Below are 13749 nucleotides of genomic sequence, written 5' to 3' on the forward strand. Positions count from 1 at the left end.
TGAACTGTTTATTGCCTCTTATGAAGGGGATCTTCATAAGAGGCAATAAACAGTTCATTCATTTATATCTCTTGCACCCCTGGGACTGGCAGAGCAAGTGCACACAGGAAAGGTTTCATGTGGTGGCAGAGTGCTTAGCACTGCACTTAACATGACCAAGTATATCACTGCTTTCCACACCACCATAAATCAAGGTACATCCACTCCTCACTTCCATCAAGGACTCCAGTAGCCAGATTATGAACTCTGCAATTTGCTGAGAGAGAACATCAGTGGGTGAACTGTGAAGCTTAACAATACCCCTCCTCCAGTTTGTCTACTGAAGTGTGAATAAGTAGTTAATTAGTTACCACTGAAGAGAAACACAATTTTTATGCAGACCATAACAACCAACATATCTTTAAGGCATGTCAAATTGAGGCTCTTTACTGACTGTAAATAGTATAGGGGCATTGCAGTAAGAGGATGTGCTGCAATGCCCCTAAAGGTACTGTGGTGCCTGGAGTAGGAGTATATTAATAATGAATATCTAAAGTGAGAAGGCTTTTAGATAGCTGTAATAGGAGAGGAGCATTAATGGACAACGGCAGTGATGTGACAGTACAGTGACAGGCCTTAAATAAGTGTCTCTTTGTGTTGTGGGGATGGAGAGAGTAAGCTGTCCAGAGAACGTGAGGGAAGGGAAAGATCGGTTATGGCAGGGGGGTATTATTTGCTCCCACCGTCAGGAGAAAATGGGGACTGAGGCTTGGTTCTTGCTTGCCAAAGACTTATGCGATTATACCGAATGGAATTACCACCCTGTAATATTAGATCTGGTGTGGGAAAACCAGGCCACTTAGAATTAGGTGGAGTCGATTTCCATACAGTAATTTCGCTCCGTCTGACTAATAGTCTGGGCCAACTCCTACTGGCATTGGCAAATTATCCATTGTGGAACAGAGTTCCCTCTTTTCATACAACTTGTTTCAAAATGGTGGCATGGTGGTTCCATGTGTTAATGTTTACTACTGAAACATGCAGTGATTAGGTGACCATGACTTTCAATCATAGCAAGGCAAACACAGTCTTCAGTCCTTCTGTGGTAGGTATATTGAGCACCATTGAACTGGTTAATACTAAAATGAATTATTTGCAAATTGTAGAATAGCAGAAGTCCTATATTGAAAAAGTTATAAAGGTATTATTCATGTTTTATGGAGATTTTCTTTCTATATACAAGGTTAACTTTGAAGAACATAGAGAGTACTAAATCAGAGATGGATATTTTGAAATAGTTTAAAAGAATATCCAAACATTCATTAAACAATAGTAATTACAATCAAGATCCTCCCCGGCCTCGCAAGTACCTGGTATTCTTAAGTTCAGAATCCCTGGTTTTGGCACCAATGCCATAAATGAAGTGTTCCTGCGTGATTCCTATGATGCCATCTGCAGTTTCATTCCTGATGATCGTAATAACTGGATAACCCATCTGCATGGTCCACTGGTCCATCACTTTTCGGATGTTTACAGATTTCCCTTCCTTCCTTAATGCCTTAAAATAGCAATGTGGAAAAAAAGATATTAAAATACGCAAAATATTGCACAACCCTATGAAGGCACTCATATCAAAGCATATTTTGAATTGCACGATAACTCACTGACTTTTTATTGATATTACTTCTTGTTACGATTAATTGTGTCATGCATTTTTTTATATATCTTTTTATTTGAGCAAGAAAAAGAGACAGGCAATACAAATATTTCATACATTACTAATAAAAATTCATGTATACGGCAGGAAAAATTTATTCTCAAATAATAATCGTCTAATTCATTCAAATCCAAATACCCTAAACATCAATTCCACATAATAGCAGCATCAATAAACTTTTCTTTTCTAGAACCTCGTAGTGCAATCATACATTTTAAAAGCCTTTTTCCCTGAGAGCAGGAGTTTACTGTACACTGCAACACATACCTCAATCATCTACCTTACATAATGATCTTTATCTTACATTGAGAAGGAAACAGAGGAGTAGTCTGTCCATGTAGCCTTAAATCTGCAAAGAGCACCTACCCTTTTTGCATATGACTCCTCAAACTGATAGGTCCGAGCCAACTTAATACGCCACTAACCTATTATTGGCACCTTTGATGATGTTCAATTCTGCAGACCAAGGACCTGGCTACAGCTAATGCAATACAAATAAAATATTGCAGATGTTTTGTTAGCTGGAGCCCCATATGCGAGAAGCCAAATATGACCAATATCATTGATGGAAGGATAGCCATTGACATTCAATGTCTAATAATCTTAAAAACCTCCTGACAAAAGTGCTGTAGGCTAGGGCATGCAAAAAACGTATGGAACATTCATCTTGTGTCTAAAACATTGATCCGGAATTGATGGGAACATTTTATGAAGTCTATGAGGCGTATAGTATGCCAACCATCATGATAGAAAAGTAATTCTTTTAAAATTTGCCGCTCTCAAGGCTTTGTGACCAATCTTACTCAATAGTTGCCATTCTTTAATATTAAACCTGCAACCTGTTTCTTGCAGAATTTTTGGCAGCAGCGCCTCAATACGTTTACTATAAGCACTCTGGCGTAACAAACTGTACCAGTTTCCTATTCCATACAATTTCTTGTCATTGATCCACCTTATAATTGTTCTTGCTGTTTCATTAATCAACATGTAGTTATTTTTAAGGAAGCTGGTTATTTGGTTAACACTTAACCATAGAGCTGGATTTTGGCTCTTGCTATAGTATCGAGTCCCAAGTTCTCAAGTTGGTAAGATTATAAAAGTCACTTAGCTTAAAAAAATCTAGATCCCTCAAATACTGCAAGACCCCTTGTGAAAGCTGTAAGCCCCAAATCCCACAGTCTTGGAGAGGAGTAAGTGCATGACATGCCGATACATTATATGCTTTACAAAATAGCTGGCTGCATGATACTATTGTTGTTATGGCCTTCTGTCTTGTTTTCTTAGCTAATTTTGTTGACCGAAGAAAAGGTGGTAAATTAATTGCACCTTCTCTTAACATATGGATTAGAATACAATTAGCACATTTAGATGATGTTGCTGCTAATTGTATCAACTGACTGACTAACTAAAGAGGCCTAATAATATTTTGGAAAGTGTGGTAAAGCTAGACCGCCCTGCTCTGAAGGGTGGAGAGTTTTACCTGAGCTTGTTTTTTTGACTATATAAACTAACACATAACTTTGTCTAATTCCCTAAAATATGAGCTTGGCACTCCCAGAGGAAGGTTCAGAAACAAAAATACAAACAAGGGGAGTATCGACATTTTAACTAATGAAACTTGACCAACTAATGACATGGGTAATAGCTTCCACCTCTCTATAGACCTTTTACATTTGTAAGGGTATTCCCGTAGTTTCAATGGAATAATTTTGTGAAATCCTTTGTTACATCTAGCCCTAAGTATCTTATAGGCCATTGTGGTAGAGTCTGTAACTCTGCTGGCAACTGGGCATCCGTAGAGTTAAACAGAAGCAACTCTGTTTTGGACTGACTGACTTTATAACCACCTAGGCATGTAAAGGGCTGGATTTCCTCCAGCACTCCCTGTATATTTGCCCTTTCGGCCTTAGGATACAAGATTATGTCGTAAGAAAAAAAGTAAAATGTTTGCCATCCCCGTTATGGGATCTCATATTGATGGATTAGAACAGATTTTGACCGCCAGTGGCTCAATAAAGAGAGAGAACAGAAGTGGGGATAATGGGCATCCCTGACGGATGCCACACCTAATCTCAACCACTTCCACCTGTTCCGCATTAATCATTATCTTTGCTTTGGCCCCTTTGTATACTTCCTTTAACATCGCTATCAATTGAGATGGGAATCCAAACTCTCCTAAAATAAAAAAACAGAGTCTGCCAGTCCACAAGGTTGAACACTTTTTCTACATTCATCATTAGGATTGCTGCCTTTTCCTTATTGACTGAAAAGTAATCAATAGCCTGGGTCAAAATTTGGTGTTGGCAGCCATTGATGTCCCTAGCAAAAATCCTATTTGGTCAGCATGGACCACTTGTTGTGCACTCAGGGCAATCCTATTCACCCACATTTTCATAAATAGCTTGTAATCTGAATTTCATAAGCTCATTGGGCATTATGAATTGGGGTCACTTGGATCTTCGTCTTTTTTTAGAATACTAATCACAACTGACTACTTAAATCATTTGGAGATAGGATCTCCACAAAATTTGGTTAAACAGAAATGTTAAAAATGGGGAAAGATCAGCCAAAAACATCCTATATACCTCAACAGGAATACCATTGTTCTCCCCAGCCTTTGCACGAGCACTTTTAATGTTTCAGCCAGTTCTATGGCCTCAATGGGCCTATTTAGTGCTTCTATATTGTCCCTAGTGATTTGTGGTAACTGCAATATGCCGAAGTAACTTACTAAATCCTGTAGGTCTATTACCTGTACTTCAGCAGAAATTTGTTTAAAATAGAGAAGAAATATTTCTGCTATCCTGTCTTTATCTACCACAAATTCCAGTACTAGGGTCTTCTGCGTTTCAGCAGCCCATGCTAAATATTAGCCTATGTGCTGGCTTTCTTCATATCTTTTCTGTTGGTATGCCTTACTCCCTGTAATGTCTTCTAGAATAAAAAAAAAAATCTTAGTTGCTCTTTCACTCTCACTAATGCTTGTTGTAGTATCTTATCACCATAATCTCTTGATCGCACAGTTGGGTTCATTCTTAACCCGTTCTACTGTGTTTTGTAAAATATCTATCTTCTGCACCCTCTGCTTGTGTGCCCTAGTTTTATAAGAGATAACCTGTCTCTAAAAAGAGGCCTTAAAAGCTTCCCACACCATAAAACGTGGGGCAGTACTTATATTATCCTTAAAAAACAGCTGTGTAAAATTACGCATTTGTTTGATCCATATGTGGTCCGCAAGCAGAGAATTATCAAATTGCCATTTGGCATTTCATTTTCGGGACATTCCTAATGTTATACCTAGGGAAACGATAGAATGATCCGAAAACAAGTTAGTAATAATCTCTGACTCTCCTCTTTCTAATCGCTTATCTACAAAATAAAAATCCAGCCCTGAAGCTGTTTTGAACCTTGCAGAATACCATGTAAACTGAGAAAGGCCCGAGGATCTACTCGCCATGGTTCTACAAGCACAAAATCTTCCTTCATAATTTTGATCAATTTCGAGGTCTTTGGTTTTAATTGTTGTTTAGTCTTATTTGAAGTATCTAATCATAGATCTTGTATAAAATTAAAATCTCCCACCATAACTATGGGACCTTCCGCGTTAATTAACAAATCATAAATCTGCTCCAAAGCTTTAATATCATCATAAATTGACCCATTATAATTCAAGAAAATAAGAAGGACCCCAACAACTTTAACCTCAATCCAGCTCCATCTCGCTTCCTCATCCTGGATCACCTCCCACACCTCCCAGTCCAACGTATTTGAAAACAAGATACCACCGCCCTGAACATCCATATTGGCCGAAGTTAAATAAGCTTGTGAATATTTCTTTGGCAACGACAGTTTGGGGGTGTTAGACTTAAAATACGGTTCCTGTAGAAATAGTATCTCAGGAGAAAAGAATCCCAACCATTTTAACAGTGCCCCACTTTTACATACATTTAAAAGCCCATTTGCATTACAGGAGATCATCTTTATCCTTTGAGACATTCTTTCAATTGAAGCACATTCCCACTGCTTGTGCAATAACCGATCCCCCCCCCCCCCCGCTATCATCACCTTACCACCATTTGTTTACTGGACTTGGTCTGTATCTCTACTTTCTACAACTACCACAATTACCACCTCCCTGCATCATCTTCTCATGCTCTTCACCCATTCACAACCTACTCTTATCTTGCTCTTTTTTTACCTGCATAACCCCACTTCCCATCCTTCCATTTCCAAGCCCCCACCCTTGCCCCATGTGAAGAGGGGAATTGCCCTTAACTCCCTTCTTCAGCCTACCCCACATTTTGGCTCTTTGACCTGGCACCTACTCACATGCTTTTGCTTACATCCCCTCTTTGATTTTTAGGCATCTCTACTCGATATTACAGAAACAAATATAAAGTGCTAACAAGTGCTTGTGCGACAAAGTGACTCATATTTAAAAAGTTCTTATAGCTTACTCTACTTTTTTTAACCCCACAAGCTGGATGATGGCAATAAATGCATTCACTTGTGTCTCAAACCATAGGCCTATGATGTTTAAATAAATAAGAACATGTGCTAATCTCATGGGTCCTGGTACACCCGTGGTTTGAGGGAGTACAACTGGAATACCTCCCCTTCTCGCTCAGATACTGCGAGAGGTACCGACGGAGAGAGCGGTGCCTCCTAACCTGAGCAGTTGCCAGGCGGGGTGAGGCACATACCCAGATTAATTCGGGTACTTTCCTGTACCGAAAAACAAGGTCCAGGTTGTATATAAAAATATAGATTCTATGTATCTTAGTCACAACATTACTAATTGCAGTAGCGTTCTGGTCCTGACGAAAGCTAGGATACAATGTATCCAAGAGCTGAAACATGTTGACCAGTTTTTTCCAACACAGTTATCCTTTCAAACTGTTACAGCACTGTCTTGTCTTGTTTTATTTTGGTACCCAGGTAGCACTTCATTAAAAATATTTTCGTGCCTGGTTAACCAATTTTAATTTTCACATTTCTTTAACACTAGCACTGCACACATCAACCCTCATTTAGTTTTTTGATGGTTCCTTCGATCTAACTAGCATATCAATAGATACATTTGGGACACATTACTGAACCGATATCTACGTCCATCTGGTAGAAGACGGTTCTCTGGTGAAGTTCCCAGGTTCCCAAATGATGAAGCGAGCCACTTGTTGTGGGTGATGGGAATCTTTTTCATATATTTATATACACATACACATACCTGTTGATATAGTTGGCACTTCATAAACAGCAATTAAATTCTGATCGGTACTTACTTAGTGGTTTTGTTACGGTCACTCAACCTCTTTTGACTCACAGTTTCTTTTTTGTATACATTTGTTGATTTGGGGATTACAAACTGTTTGAGTCGGTAAACCTATCCCTTAGACCCCTACTCCTTGTGAGATAATTTTTTATAGATAGTCAACTGGAATATTCCCCACTCCCATTTCCACCCTTGGACCAGTGTTCAGCACTGCTGCGTTCTTCATACCAGCTGGTATCAGATCTGCAGCACGGTTACTTTATGATATTCTGCCTACATCCCAACCCTCTGACTGATTATTTAGTTCCTCCAATATTGGTTTATGATTGTTTACGAATAATGGATACTCCTTGGGAATCCTATCAACCATTCTTCCCTCTTCAGCTCCGCAAGGTGTGTCTATTGATAGTGGCCTTTGAATCTTCACATCTCAATGTATAAAGGATTCTCAGCCACAGGTACCAGCACAGATTCTGCTACAGAGCCTATACCAGTGGCAGCCAATGCTAGGGGAGACCCCGATAAATCCAACATGTGGGGGAGAAGATATACTGGTCGAAAAAACTGGAGATAGCTGCTCCATTGATTTATCTGCTTCTCTGCCTTTTTTTGCAGAGTTCTTCTCTCTCCTTGCTGCAAAGATACTCATTTGTGTGGCTTTCCTCCTTGCCCTCTGGTTCACTAATGAAGAGTTCAATGCTGGGGCTCCAACTCCTGCTCCACTCAAAATCATTTGTTGCACGCTCTTGTCCATCCAGATTAGTTGTGGTTATTTCTTCCTTCCACCCCGTACAGGTTGGGAATACCAGTTGCTGTTCAAACTCCAACACAGTGTCACTTGCTTACCCAAGATGTCTCACTGTGGAGGACACCGGCATCATTGTAGCAGTAGAGAGTGTCTATATGAAAACAAAGTCCTTCCACTTCTGTTACATGAATCCTGCAAAGTGGGATATATAGAGGGTGCAAGCCTGCTCAGGGGTCCGCAACTGAGCAGGGCTGATCTACCAAGTTAACTCCTCAACCCAAAGATGACCTCCTTACCTCAGCGAGGCACCTGATGGCATTCACCATCTCCGTCTACGCTCTATTCAGTGGCTTTTCTTTGTCAAGAACTGACACACTCAAAAAGAATTTCAGAGCTCCGCGGCTACCGCACTCGGCCGCATCACATCCCCGTCTACAGCTCCAGCGTTTCTGACCCGGAAGCTGTTCCCGGCTGTTTGTTGTGCATGCGACCACTAGTGAGGGGGTGGAGCTCTAGCTTGCTTAGCGGCAAGGCATCGGGCTCACCCTCACCGCCCAGGACCCCAGGGATATTGTGTAATGCATGTTGTGTCTTTTATGTACTTTTATGGCTTTTACAGCTGAAATAAAGTTTTTAATGATGATGATATATTGTGTCAGCCCTTGAAATTTCCTGAATGCAAATGTTTGTATCAAGAGTAAGCTTAGCAGTAAAGCAATGGAGTGTTATACAAAGAAAAGGTTAAGGCTTGTGTACATATTAAAATATACATGGACAGGGGAGAGGATTGGAAGATGCAAATTCCCTCCAGGCTTACACCTATTGACAGGAAGAGCGGGATACCTCAACGGTGACAGATACTTCCACAATTGTTCTTATGGGCATTACAAATACATCCAATCTGTGTCTCCTGTTGGTGGCATAGTGGGTAGCTGAGAAGGATTGCTGTGGGCCACATATATTTTAAAATTTCTTATTACTTCTCATTGTAGGGTCCCTCTTAAAACTTCAGGAGATCACACCTACGGAATTCACAAAAACTCTAAGACATAATGTCTTGAAGAAATATAGACTTATGTTTTCACGCCTCGCCTCACTGATTTTCAGCCTACTGAAAATCTACCAAGTTATTTGTAAGGTGGCAGCATCTTAGATTTTTGATCACTGCAGTGTTTTCCCAGCAGTGTTTTAGTACGATACATCCCCTGTAGATATGGGAGTGTGGATATTTAACACATCATTAACAAATTAACTGCAAGTGTAGGACTTTGAGGATGTTTATCACATTTCATTAGCGAGACTCTCACCCTCCCCTGGAAACTTGCATCATCCCACCCCTAGCTCTAACTTTAAAGTGATAGTAAAACCACCATAGTGGTGAATTTTACATTGTTATAATTACAATTTGCATTCATACAGTTCCCCCGACCAGATTATTTGCGAACACTGATACATAATTCTGAACAGCTAATGCGAAGGTGTGCAATCATATATGCACCTTACCGCTGTGTGTATAATTGTACTAATTCTGGTGTTGCCACACCCAAGCACAGCAGAGTGTTAGTCTGCTCTGCTTACAGGTAAATGAAAAATGTTGCTGTAATCGCCATATGCCCTTCTGACACAGAAGAAGTCTGTCCTGCAGCTCCTGAACTCATATGAAAAGTAAATGCTGCCTCTTTTAGTGCCTATGTGGGAGCTTGCCAGCAGTGCAAGGAAGCAGCACAGTCCTTCACATGGAATAGACAGGCCTGTAATAAAGAGTGAATACGCATACGGTTGAAGTTTCCATCCCTGTCATTGAATGCATTCATTTGATTATAAAATGGCATTCCAGCACATTTCTTTCTAATGCATGGGAGGGCAGATGGTGATGCAAAAGTGTATTTCATCAGTGGAGATCCATCATGAGTCATAGCACACCTCTCCTATATCACACCCCAGATTTCCCACAGTGCCCTCTCTTCTGTCACTGTCCACATCTCCTGTCATTCTTAACTTCTGTACGCATACAACTCCCCACTAGAGTCCATTCTTCACTGCATAGCTCTCCCATTAATGTCCGGACCTCCTGTCAATGTTCACTTCTCCTATCACTTGTTTCTATCCTGCCATTGTCCACTCCTCCCACCAGTGTGCTTCTTTCTCCTGTCAGCCTGCCTTTCCATCAGTATTCACTTTTCCTGTCACTGACCAATTCACTCTTGTTAGAACCGGCGGTCTCTAGTTGGCAGAGGTATACACTTCTGACAAATAGGGACCTACCAACTCTAGTCAGGGCAAGGGGATTACACACTCAGATAGCCCCTGCTACCCCCTTGGTAGCTTGGCAGAGCAGACAGGCTTATCCCAGAGGCAGTGTGTTAAGCATTTATGACCACATACAGTAATAAAGTGAATACACTACAGATGGACACGACACAGAAGTTATTATAAAAATAGTATTTTTATATAAGGCTTAGCACAAGACCAAATAACGACAAAAATATACCACAGTCTTAATAAATACTCTTTGGAAGGAAAAATGATAGTTCACGTAAGGTTTCTTCTTGGCAAATAGTTCTTTAGCAACAAAATTAAGTATTCTTCTGAAACACAGTTCTTTGGCAACAATGTGGCTCCCACAGGAGTCACACGACGTCGAGTCTACGATATTCCCAAGGTTCGGCGTCGACCGCGAGGAGCGCTACGTCGAGCCTGGAGTTGCAACAGACCCCACAAGTACAGTACCTTGAGAAATGAAGAAAACGATGATCCACGGCGTCGAGATGTCGGCGTCGAGGTCGGCGTCGATCGTGCCTCGGATTCGGGTCGATCCGCAGCGGCGTCGAGGGATGTCGGGCCGGAGCAGGGCTCATGGCGTCGAGAAGGGTGTCGAGTCGATGCGATCAGCAGCGGCGTCGGGACGGGGTCGCTTGGAGGTGGAGCCGATACTCACTCCTCACTGGCGTCGATACCGGCGCCGAGACGGGGTCATTTGGAACTGGGGCCGATACCCACTGCTCACTGGCGTTGCTGCTGGCGTCGATCGGGCCCGGCGGCCGGCGTCGAAGGCTCGGGACACTGGAGCCGTGACTGACGATGTCGAGCTGGATTCGGCGGCGTCGGTGGCGTCGAGACTGCAGATTTTCCCTTGTGTACTGGAAACAACACTTTCCAGCAATTCAGCAATTCAGTAGATGGTGAAGTCCTTTGGCCCTGTGACTTCAACAGGAGACTGGCACTCTTCCAGCCCTTGGAGATTTCCTAGCAAGCGTTTAGAGAGTACACACCAAGTTGCTCTCTCCTTGTTCCTTAGGAAAAAATAAAGAAGCAGCTTTCAGGTTCCTCCACAGCAAAACAGCACTCTGGCAGAAAGGGGAGGCAAGTCCTTAGATCAGCAGGCTTCTTGTCCTTGGTACAGGGAGGGGAGCCTTCTGCTTCCGCCCACTTTTCCCACTTGCCTGGCAAGTTTGACAGGTCCTACAATGGATATTTGAATCCCTTCTCATCTGGGGCCAATAAAAATGGGTGACAAGCCTGTCATAGGTCTTGTCCTGCCCCAGATGTCCAGCTAACGGAACGTCATGAGCCAACCCCAGTAGGAAGGCTCTGAAGCGCTGGGGTACCACCAGCACACGGGCTGACCCAGGCTCAGCAGCCTTAGGCTCGCTATACAGGAGGTCGTTCTCCCAGTAGATCCAATGTGATCCTGACTGATCACCTGTCGTTTGGGCTGAGGCCTGCTGCCTCATACCCACAAGAGAAGGGCACACTTTCTGTTCAGCACAAAATTCCTCCCTGGAGGGACCACCATCCTGCTGCCAATGGGTCAGCTCGGGCAGGTCTCCCAGTTCAGCCACTTGTTCTCCTGTCGGTTCCAGGGCATCCCCCTCAGGGTCTGCTCCCTCCTGGACCGCGGGAACGATGGGGGACGGTTTACCATGCCCCCTGCCTCTTCTCTTCACGTTTGGGACCTGGGCCATACTTTCAGGCTCCAGGGCCCCATCAACACCCTTACTAACTGACATGGACCGGGTGGTCGCACACACCCACTCAGGCAGACCCAACATTTCCAGATGCGATTTTCTCTCCACCTTAGCCCAAGGGGAGTCCTCCAAATCATTGCCCAGGAGACAATCAACAGGCATGGCGGGCCTCACAGCAACCTGAAGAGTCCCTGAGACCCCCCCACTCAAAAGGAACTTGAGCTACCTCACACTGACTCTGTGAGTTGTCAGCAGCTACAACGGGGTAGAATGCATGAGGGACCACCTGCTCTCTGGACACCAAGTGACACTTGACAGCTGTCACACTCGCTCCGGTGTCTCTGAGAGCTTCCACCCTATGGCCATTAATGGTCACCCACTGCCTATGTTTCTTAGTGTTACTAGGCAGAGGAGTTGGAGGGACCATTTCCACGTCTCCTAAAGAGACCAGGGACATTTCTGCGGGACCCCACCCACCGGGGGCACCCATCTCATTCCCTCCCAGGGCTACACTCGCTACCTGACGAGGGGGTGCACGCAGCGGTGCATTCGAATCCTTCATGGGACACTGGGGATCATAATAACGGTGTCCCACCTGCTTACAAGCGTAGCAGGTCATGGGGCCCCTGGGAACAGGTTTACCTGTCGGGGCCTCTGGCTTCTTTACAGGGGGAGGCTGGGAACCCTTCCCTTGGTTCCCTTGGGGATTACTTTGGGGCCCTTTCTGAAACTCCCTCTGTTTACCCCTGTCCCCCCCACTCTTCTGCTGGGGACCCTGCCCACCTTTGGCTGAGTCTCCCACTGGACCCTTGTGGACCCTGGTAGTGACCCAGCGGTCCGCTTCCTCAGCAAGTTTTCTAGGGTTAGATATCTTGCTATCAACAAGGTGCTGGCGTAGCTCTGGAAAACAGTTATTAGACAAGTGCTCCCAAGCAAACAAATCATAAAGAGCATCATAACTATCAACCTTGCTACCCTTTATCCAACCATCCATGGCTCTGCAAAAAAAAGACACATATTCAACCCACGTAGTACCAGGCAACTTCTTACATTCTCTAAAGGTTTGTCGGTACTTTTCTGGAGTTAAGCCATATCTCAGCATTAAAGCATTTTTCATATGAGCATAAGACGCCCTTTCCTCTTCAGGCATGCTCAACAAGGTATCTCTCCCTTCATTTGTAAAGCGGCTCCACAACCCCGTTCCCCAATCTTTCTCAGGGACCCGGTGGGCCAACAATGCTAACTCATACGCTTTAAACCATTGGCTAATATCTTCATTCTTACTGTAATCTTTGATCACATCTTTAGGAAAATAAAATCTACTTTCTGCAGGCACAGATGGAACGCTGCCACCAGAGGGATTCAACTCTAAACTCTTTTCTTTAAGTTCCATCTCCCTCAACATCTTCTCACGTTCAAATGCCAATTTCTCTCTCTCAAAATCTAATCTTTTGCTCTCCATTTCAGCTTCTCTCTTGCTTCTTGCATTCTCTAATTCCAACTGCCCTCCTAATTTAAGTTTTGCCATTTCTAACTGGTGTCCCTCTCCCTCTCCCTGTCTTCCAACTCTTCAGGAGAAAGGCTCTTAGAGGAAATACTGCTGCCGGGAGATGACACGTGCCCATTCATATCCTCTTCCTCTTCCGGTACCACCCCCGGATCAGAGGGATCTCTGGCCTCTAACCAGGCCTTCAGCGCTTTAAGGAAGTCGTCTCTCAATCTGAGACCTGTGGTAGGAACTTTAAACTGCTTGCAATATTGCTGTAGCTCCTTTAACTTGTACTTATTTCTCAATTTCTTATCAAATTCCGCCACAACAATCTCAGCAGGTGTAGCAGCTCCAGCATTCTCCATGGTCAAAACTGGCAGTGTTTAAAAAAATAAGCTCCAGGAAAGCGGAGAACAAAAATAGAATATCCTACCAAACAGATTGTGGCTGTGTTATGGTCTGCTTTCACTATGTAGCGTACACTAATCACTGCACATGAGTCATAAATGCAAAGTTCAATCCTCACCGCTGACCACCAATGATAGAACTGGGGGTCTCTAGTTGGCAGAGGTATAC

At 43.3% G+C, this 13749-nt stretch overlaps 1 protein-coding gene across 1 annotated transcript in view; it reads right to left on the reverse strand.

The window, feature by feature from the left end:
- TRHDE (thyrotropin releasing hormone degrading enzyme) overlaps window positions 1-13749 on the reverse strand; it is a 1875424-nt gene that overhangs the window by 663659 nt on the left and 1198016 nt on the right. The window contains exon 9 of the mRNA XM_085653848.1: window positions 1350-1537. Within this exon, the coding sequence (XP_085509974.1) occupies window positions 1350-1537 (188 nt within the window). The remainder of the gene's footprint in view (window positions 1-1349; window positions 1538-13749) is intronic.

The sequence above is a fragment of the Triturus cristatus genome, chromosome 4_1, assembly GCF_964204655.1.
Source record: "Triturus cristatus chromosome 4_1, aTriCri1.1, whole genome shotgun sequence".
Classification (NCBI taxonomy): domain Eukaryota; kingdom Metazoa; phylum Chordata; class Amphibia; order Caudata; family Salamandridae; genus Triturus; species Triturus cristatus.